Raw genomic sequence first — 9,126 nt, 5'->3', positions numbered from 1 at the left:
CCCCCCCCCCCCCCCCCCCCCCCCCCCCCCCCCGCGCTTGGCTAACTGCAGGGAAGAATTTATTTTCAGCCACAGGCAAACAGCCCAGTAGGAACGACCACCTCTGTCCCCTTAATTAAATTCCCGTATTTCAACCAGGTTACCATGAGCGATATCACTCTCCTGAGGATTACACAGCGAGATAAAGAACGGATGTTGCTTGAATGCCAGCAAACACCGGGACCATACGCTGCCAGGCTTTGTCAGGCAATGATACCAGATTACTTGCTACTAGCATGGCGTGATCAAGTGTCCTACCATGGAGGACGGAATAAGGCTGCTCTGCCCAGAAACCTTCTGCAAAGGCTTTTGGAGTACCTCCAGGAGAGCTTCATGGAGATGTCCCTGGAGGATTTCCGCTCCATCCCCAGACACGTTAACAGACTTTTCCAGTAGCTGTACTGGCCGCAAATGCATCCCAAGTCCTCAGGGCAAATTAATCATTAAAAAACGCTTGCTTTTAAACCATGTTTTATATTTTAAAAGGAAAACTCACCTGAGGTCCCTTCCATGGGGTCATGGTCTTGGGTACTGGCTTGGGAGGGTACTTCAGTCAGGCTGAGAAAAAGATCCTGGCTGTTGGGGAGAACGGAGTGCTGGGTGCTCTCTGCAAGCTCGTCCTCCTCCTCCTCCTCCTCTTCCCCGTCCGCAGAATCCTCAGGTGTGGCTGATGAGATTACCCTCGCCTCGGAATCCACGGTCACAGGTGGGGTAGTGGTGGCGGCCCCCCCCTAGAATTGCATGCAGCTCAGCGTAGAAGCGGCATGTCTGCGGCTCTGACTCGGAGCGACCGTTTGCCTCCTTTGTTTTCTGATAGGCTTGTCTGAGCTCCTTGACTTTCACGCAGCACTGCTCTGAGTCCTTATTGTGGCCTCTCTCCATCATGCCCTTGGAGATTTTTTCAAAAGTTTTGGCATTTCGTCTTTTTTTAAGAACAAGGAGGGCAGCTTTGAACTAGGCTCTGGAATACATGGAGAGGCTAGGAGTGATGTGAGCATGCTGCTTTGCCTGGGAGAAAGGCATCCAGTGGCAATCCACACATGCTGACATCTGGGGAGATGGGCCTTGGGGAGGATATAGAGAGCCGAGCTTCAAAAGAACACTGGAGAGCTTTTCTTTTCACTGTTCCCATCAGTTTACCTGCTGTTCACTTGCTGGGACTCTTCCCACAGAGTTTATTGTTGTAAGTCCGTCATTCATGAACTCCCAAGTGATGCTGCCCAAAGTCATACTGTCTTCATGAAGATACAGACTGCATCTGAGCTGTGGCCAAAGATCAGAGGAATTTTTGTTTAAGAACTTGGTGAATCTGTGTTTACTGCTGAGTGGCTTGAATCTGCTGCCATTGAAGCCAGTGGGGAATTTTGCCAATCCCTTCAGTGGGGAGCAGGATAAAACCCCATTAAGCTGTAACCTATCATTCTCTTAGCCTGTTAATGAATGCCAAATTCTGCTTCACTTTCAGCACTATGTATATTTCCTTGTGGTTTCTGCTGTAGATCTCCTTGGAGTTCAGGAACCTGGCAAAGGTGTATCGAGATGTGATTGCAGATATTTGTCACAAGATGGGAGCTGGTATGGCAGAGTTCTTGCAAAAGAAGGTTGATTCCCTGCAAGAGTGGGATAAGGTAAGTAAATCTGTAAGTGAGCATGGAGAGCATGCTCAGAGCAACACCCACAGTCCCTGTTGGAGGCCTGGCATTCTGCACTTGCCGCAGCCATCAGCATGATCATTACAGTTTCTTCTCCCCTGGGATTGGTGATGCTCACCCAGTTGTAGATAGGTACCCAAAATGAGCAAAGGACAAAGTAAAAAGAACAGGAGTACTTGTGGCACCTTAGAGACTAACACATTTATTAGAGCATAAGCTTTCGTGGACTACAGCCCACTTCTTCGGATGCATATAGAGTGGAATAAATATTGAGGAGATATATATACACACATTCAGAGAGCATAAACAGGTGGGAGTTGTCTTACCAACTCTGAGAGGCCAATTAAGTAAGAGAAAAAAAACTTTTGAAGTGATAATCAAGCTAGCCCAGTACAGACAGTTTGATAAGAAGTGTGAGAATACTTACAAGGGGAGATAGATTCAATGTTTGTAATGGCTCAGCCATTCCCAGTCCTTATTCAATCCTGAGTTGATTGTGTCTAGTTTGCATATCAATTCCAGCTCAGCAGTCTCTCGTTGGAGTCTGTTTTTGAAGTTTTTCTGTTGTAATATAGCCACCCGCAGGTCTGTCATTGAATGACCAGACAGGTTAAAGTGTTCTCCCACTGGTTTTTGAGTATTATGATTCCTGATGTCAGATTTGTGTCCATTAATTCTTTTGCGTAGAGACTGTCCGGTTTGGCCAATGTACATGGCAGAGGGGCATTGCTGGCACATGATGGCATATATCACATTGGTAGATGTGCAGGTGAACGAGCCCCTGATGGTATGGCTGATGTGATTAGGTCCTATGATGATGTCACTTGAATAGATATGTGGACAGAGTTGGCATCGGGCTTTGTTACAAGGATAGGTTCCTGGGTCAGTGGTTTTGTTCAGTGATGTGTGGTTGCTGGTGAGTATTTGCTTTAGGTTCGGGGGTTGTCTGTAAGCGAGGACAGGTCTGTCTCCCAAGATCTGTGAGAGTAAAGGATCATCTTTCAGGATAGGTTGTAGATCTCTGATGATGCGCTGGAGAGGTTTTAGTTGGGGGCTGAAGGTGACAGCTAGTGGTGTTCTGTTATTTTCTTTGTTGGGCCTGTCTTGCAGGAGGTGACTTCTGGGTACTCGTCTGGCTCTGTCAATCTGTTTTTTCACTTCAGCAGGTGGGTATTGTAGTTTTAAGAATGCTTGATAGAGATCTTGTAGGTGCTTGTCTCTATCTGAGGGATTGGAGCAAATGCGGTTATATCTTAGAGCTTGGCTGTAGACAATGGATCATGTGGTGTGTCCTGGATGGAAGCTGGAGGCATGTAGATAAGTGTAGCGGTCAGTAGGTTTCCAGTATAGGGTGGTATTTATGTGACCATCGCTTATTAGCACAGTAGTGTCCAGGAAATGGACCGCTTGTGTGGATTGATCTAGGCTGAGGTTGATGGTGGGATGGAAATTATTGAAATCATGGACAAAGTGTTAACTCAGAGTCTTGATACTTGGGCAGCCTCCTTCGATGTGAATGTAAAGAGATATCTTAGCGATGAGATCGCTGTGTAAATTTCACCAGGCATTGAATAGCTACTGTATGTTGTTACTGATCCTTGTGAATGACCGTGTTTGTAAATGTTCACAAAAGAGCCTTGAAGAGATGGTGTCCCTAGCCTTTCAGAAGCGGTGTGCCAAGTCTTCGTTTATTCACCCTAATTTAAGGTTTCGCGTGCCAGAAATACGTTTTAACGTTTTTAGAAGCTCTCTTTCTCTAAGTCTAGAATATATAACTAAACTATTGTTGTATGTAAAGCAAATACGGTTTTTAAAATGTTTAAGAAGCTTCATTTAAAATTAAATTAAAATGCAGAGCCCCCCGGACCGGTGGCCAGGACCCGGGCAATGTGAGTGCCACTGAAAATCAGCTCGCGTGCCGCCTTCGGCACGCGTGCCATAAGTTGCCTACCCCTGCCCTAGCCTCTGTTTTCCAGGAACTGGGAATGGGTGACAGGGGATGGATCACTTGATGATTACCTGTTCTGTTCACTCCCTCTGGGGCACCTGGCATTGGCCACTGTCGGTAGACAGGATACTGGGCTAGATGGACCTTTGGTCTGCCCCAGTATGGCCATTCTTACGTTCTTATGATGCTGTTTTGGAGCTCTTTGACTAGAATGGGCCACTGGAGCAGCTGCTCTCATATGGGTCTTTCATCTGGAAGGTGGAACCCTTGAGCCGCTAACAGCTGTGGATGACACATTTCGTATTTTTCCTGAGTGGAGCAGTGCTCTGGTGGTAGACTCTATGCTGCAGAAGCATATTCCTGGTGTAGGGATGTTGGCTGTCGAGCACAGGCATGAAGAGACATGCTCAGGAATACTTAGCCCATGTAACTCTGAATTCAGAGACGAAATCAAATACCACCAACATAGTCATCAAAACGAGGAAAGGCACACACAACACACTCAGTAACTGACAGGTGTCATTTTGATGTAGCCATTCGGACTAGGGGATATAGATTGATAAACATTTTTTTCCCTTTCCAAACCTGGCAGTATTGTCACTACGTTGTTGGGCTGGTGGGCATTGGCCTTTCCCGTCTGTTCTCTGTGCTGGAGCTAGAAGACCCTATCATAGGACAGGACACAGAGCTTGCAAATTCCATGGGCGTCTTCATTGAGAAAACCATCATCATCCGTGATTATCTGGAGGACCAGTTGGCAGGAAGAGAATTCTGGCCCAGAGAGGTAAAGGAAACCAGACCTTTTTTAGATGAGAACTTCTGCTAGATACAGCTCATTAGGAAGTGTTAGTGTTGTGATGCAGACAGCTCATCTGAAAGGGACAGGACTGGAGATACTGGAACTGCTTTGATGCAGTTTAGTCAGAACTAGTTAGGAGACTCATTTCACAGAATTCACTTTCAGTTCCTATTCTGATCTCTGGGCTTTTTCAAAAAAACCTTGCCCAAGTCTGTTTGTATGGAGTTAGGCCAAACGCTTCTGCCCTAGAGCTCTGAGCAGTCACATTTAGCAGTGTGTCCCCCACAGGGGCTAAACTCTATTGCTAACATTGATAAATTTGCATACTACTAACTGTCACATGAAGGGATGGCAAGTGCATGATTCACATCCAAACATCTCATTAATGTGTCCATTAAAGCAAAACTCAGAGGAGAAGCTGGAATGTTGGTGCTATTTTTGTCTCCCTGTGATAGAATATCAGTGTTGGAAAGGACCTCAGGAGGTCATCTAGTCCAATCTCCTGCTCAAAGCAGGACTAATTCCCAGACAGATTTTTACCCCACATCCCTAAATGGCCCCCTCAAGGATTGAGCTCACAACCCTGGGATTAGCAGGCTAATGCTCAAACTACTGAGCTATCCCTCTCCCCCATAGCATGGAGTAAAGCTGTGATCTAGGAGACCAGGCTTATTGTCCTTGGTCATGCACCTGTTCAGCAGAGCATTTAGAGAAACCTCTGCTGTCAGAGAACACCCTGGGTGTTATTGCACCAGTACCATTGGCAGGATATGACATCGCTATTGTAATAAATGTGTAAGTGCATTGCAGAATCAGAGGCTGGGGTGTTCCGCTTCAGAGCTCCCACCTGGGTCAAATGCTTCTCAGCAGAGTGGGATCCATATGCCTTTGATCTGTGCCTGTCTAGAAATTCACCACTTTGGTAGGACTCTCTACTAGAAGTTAGTCTCTGTATCCCAGTATGTCTCATTGAGAGGGGCCCTGTCATGGGGCTGAATGGAATTGCAGGCCAGAGTAAATTTGAGTGTTTTAAAGGTTCTCTTTCTGACTGCAACGAGGTCTGATTATGAGACTGAGGTGATGTTCAGTAATAAGATTTTTGTTTGATATGGGCCCCCTTTGAATATGAATGTCTGAAAAGTGCTAACGGCTGACTGGTGTTCCTATGTACTGTTGGCATTCCCAGGTTTGGAGCAGGTATGCCAAGAAGCTGTCGGATCTCGCCAAGCCAGAGAACATTGACATGGCCGTCCAGTGTATGAATGAACTGATCACAAATGCATTGCACCACATCCCCGATGTCCTCACCTACTTATCTAGACTGAAAACCCAAAGTGTCTTCAACTTCTGCGCTATTCCGCAGGTATATTAACATTTGCAGATGTTTTAAACAGGATCTTCTAACTGCTTCATCCTTTCTCTTGGAACTGGATGTCTTTTGTGGTCTATGCATAGTGTTTAATAGAAGCATTATTTAATAACGGTACATAAATAAATTCAACGTGGAGCTCACCAGGCATTTTGAGTGTTTGCGTCGTCCTGAGAAATTGTGTCTTTCCCCAAGGGAATGACTCTGTTTTTGGATATGGTGTGGGGGGTTGGAGAGGGGTGCTGCCAGATGAATGTAAATAAACAGGACTCTTTTTTCTCCTAAACTAAGACAATCTTACATAGTTAATGAAAATATTAGGAACCTTTCTGTTCTGTCTTCCTTGTCTTTGCTTCAGTCTTCCATTGTGAGCATTGCTTCTTTAGAAATCATTCCTCTATCCTCTGCTTTAAGCTAAGCTCTGCCTTTAACACTGTGGTTGAAATCCTGCCCCACTGAAATCAATGGGGGCTTTGCCATCGATTTCAAAGGGAGCCAGGATTTCACCCCGTGTGCACGGTTTACAGCACAGAGTAAACACTGTTTTTGTCATTTCTCCCTAGGTGATGGCCATCGCCACTCTGGCGGCCTGTTACAATAACAAACAGGTGTTTAGGGGGGTGGTGAAGATTCGGAAAGGACAAGCTGTCACTTTAATGATGGATGCCACAAACATACAGGCTGTCAAGTCTATAATGTACCAGTATGTGGAAGAGGTGGGTTGGGTTGCTTGCTTTGAATGACTAACTTTCAAATGTAGATGTTCCCTCTTTCCTCCTCAGGTCCATGCAATTAGGGCTAAACTGGGGGAACCACCGTAACTCTCTGTTTCAGCTGTTTAGTAACTTTCATTTTGCTTTGACCAAAATTGCTGAAGATCTAGAAAGGAGTGTAGCATGAAACAGCTTGAAGTAGTAAAGTCTGGAATGCAGCTGTTTTCCTTGGTGCTTTAGATTCTCTGTCCTCACTCATTTCTGTCTCAGGTTTCATTCAGATTTTATACAAACTGTAGCATAATGCAACACTGACATTACACAGTTGTATGCAGTAGGGTCTTCCATTACAATAGGGTCTTCCATTATGCTACAATTTGTGTAAACACCCCATATTTGTTTGTATAAATACTGTACAGTTTCCTAGTGAGTCAACTTAATGGGGAATTTCACAGTTCCTGTCTGGAAAGTTTGTATCTTTCCAGAGCATCGTGGAGAACAAATGGCCTTTAATTGCTATGACTGTGCAAATTGGCCAATATAGGGCAAAACTTTGGTGGCTTGACTCACCTATTTCTAAAACTGTCATCCCACAGTGCCACAGTCCCTTAATGCAGGTAGCCCTGCAGTCAATGGGAGTTCTCAGAAGTGCACTGGATGCTATACAGAAATAAAGACATGGTCCTCATCTCTGAGGAGCTGGTGAGAAGCTGCTGGCCCCACTGGCATCAATTACCATTGAAAACCAGGCCTCCAAATTCCGATTAAACAAAATGGTTCTTGCAAGAAGATTGCTCAGGGGATGTCACATAGCCATGGGCAGGGCCACTGTAGAGCAGTGCTAGCTACGCTTGGGTCTATGGTTGTCCCTAGCAACATTCTGTCATGTTTCCCCTGGGCCGTGTGGATGGGAACGGTCTGAAAAGTGTCTGAGAACAATATTGTGAGCTCATGCAAGGGAGTACCTTGGCCCTGTTAAAATCAGAGCTAACTGGTTCACAGACAGTTCTTGCTGGCAAGAGGCAAACGCTGCCCCTGAGTTAGATGCCACTTTGTAGTGGCTGTATGACCTCCGAGTAGCTCTGGGCTGACCTGACTTAACCATATTCATAACAGGGCTTATGATGGGTTACAAAAAGGTTAGGCCCCATGGCCCAGTTTTTTAAAGGTACTTATGTTCCTAAATCCCACTGAAACCAATGGGAATTAGGCACCTCCATATATTTTTCAAATGTGTCCCTGTTTCAAATCTGAGTGCAGGCGATGTTAGCAAGGACTTCCAAGCAGGAACTGTTACTTTAATTTTAAACAACAGACTCCTGCACACGGCTGAAAGTGCCCTACTGTAGAAACAGCACCCAGCAGGATTAAAAAACAATAGGCCTCGTTCAGGCTAATGGCTCAAGCACCATTGCAGACTGACTCCTAAGGAGGATGGGCTAAAGTTGAGTTTAGCCGTGAGCACAGTTCTCCCACAAAACCTTCCCAGGGAAATGGGACTAGAATCTTTTCAAACTGGGCAGCTTTCCCATTCCTGGGGAGTATTGTCCTGTTTGAATCTCCATGGCATCACTACGGTGATACGGCTCCTGGGCGGGAGGTCCCGTTTCACATTTGAGGGGCTACAAGATGGTGTGTTGTTCTCATGGTTATTTCCTAATCTTGCGTGGGCCATTTTTCTCTCTTCAGATCTATCGGAAGATCCCAAGCACAGACCCGTCTTCTAACAAGACCCGGCAGATCATTGTCTCTATCCAGACAATATGTTTGCCCAACGGCACGGTGGTCTACCGTAACCATTACTCCCACATCTACCTCTCATGCGCCATGCTTCTGGCAGCGCTGAGCTGGCAGTATCTGAGTGCGATGTCAGAGGCGTTGGAGGAGGACATACAGGCCAATGAGAACTGAGGGTTGGTTGGGTGAAGGCAGTGGTTGGGTAATGTTGGGAACGGGTTCATGTCTCTTTCCTATTGGGTCTGCTGCCCTGTGGGATTCCAAACTGGCATGGGCCCTTGAAGCTGGTTGACCTGCAGCTATTGGGCGTATTGCAGCCACTAGCTCGTAGCTGGCAGCCGGAGTCAGGCGTTTTCGTTGTTCGGATGAACAGGTTACAAATGCGACAGTTGGAGTCTCTTTGTGGGAAACGGTGTTTTACCTGAATTCTGACTGTGATATTTTTAAATAGAAATTCAGATTGCCTCCCTTGATTTTGACACCTTTTTTCAATACAGGGCTCTGTGCCATCAGCATTTGTGGTTTTCCTCTCTCCTCTTCCCGTGCTTCGTATTCTTACCCCACTGCTCAGCAATTGTAATGGTTCCAACTTGCGTCATTGGGCTCGGAAGCTAACCTTTCCTCAGACTGAGGAACTCTTCAGTACGCCGGGGGAATCTCTGGCTTCTGACCCCTTGTCTAGAAAGGCGGTGGCCTTCCACTACAGTGATGAGTGGGTGCATGTTGTGCATCCCATCCTTGTACTACAGATTGCAGGGAGACAGACTAGGTTGTGCCGTAGAGCTGTCTGGAGGCAGGAAAACTGAGCTATTTATGCCATGTGGCCATCACACCTCATCTGCCACTTTTAAAGCCCCCCCCCCCCATCA

The 9,126-nt window shown here is 46.2% G+C and overlaps 1 protein-coding gene across 2 annotated transcripts in view; it reads left to right on the top strand.

The window, feature by feature from the left end:
* LOC117875403 (squalene synthase-like) overlaps positions 1–8,909 on the top strand; it is a 20,571-nt gene extending 11,662 nt beyond the window's left edge. The window contains exons 4-8 of one of the 2 annotated variants that reach the window (XM_034766701.1): positions 1,539–1,667; positions 4,232–4,423; positions 5,625–5,801; positions 6,371–6,523; positions 8,210–8,909. In XM_034766701.1, coding sequence (XP_034622592.1) covers positions 1,539–1,667; positions 4,232–4,423; positions 5,625–5,801; positions 6,371–6,523; positions 8,210–8,431 — 873 coding nt within the window. In that variant the 3' untranslated portion in view covers positions 8,432–8,909. The remainder of the gene's footprint in view (positions 1–1,538; positions 1,668–4,231; positions 4,424–5,624; positions 5,802–6,370; positions 6,524–8,209) is intronic. The other variant, XM_034766703.1, reaches the window with a different exon arrangement.
* The last annotated feature ends 217 nt before the right edge of the window (positions 8,910–9,126 follow it).

Source organism: Trachemys scripta, chromosome 3 (genome assembly GCF_013100865.1).
Source record: "Trachemys scripta elegans isolate TJP31775 chromosome 3, CAS_Tse_1.0, whole genome shotgun sequence".
NCBI classification, from domain to species: Eukaryota; Metazoa; Chordata; order Testudines; family Emydidae; genus Trachemys; species Trachemys scripta.
The sequence above is the reverse complement of the archived record's forward strand: the minus strand, read 5'-3'. Positions and strand labels throughout refer to the sequence as shown.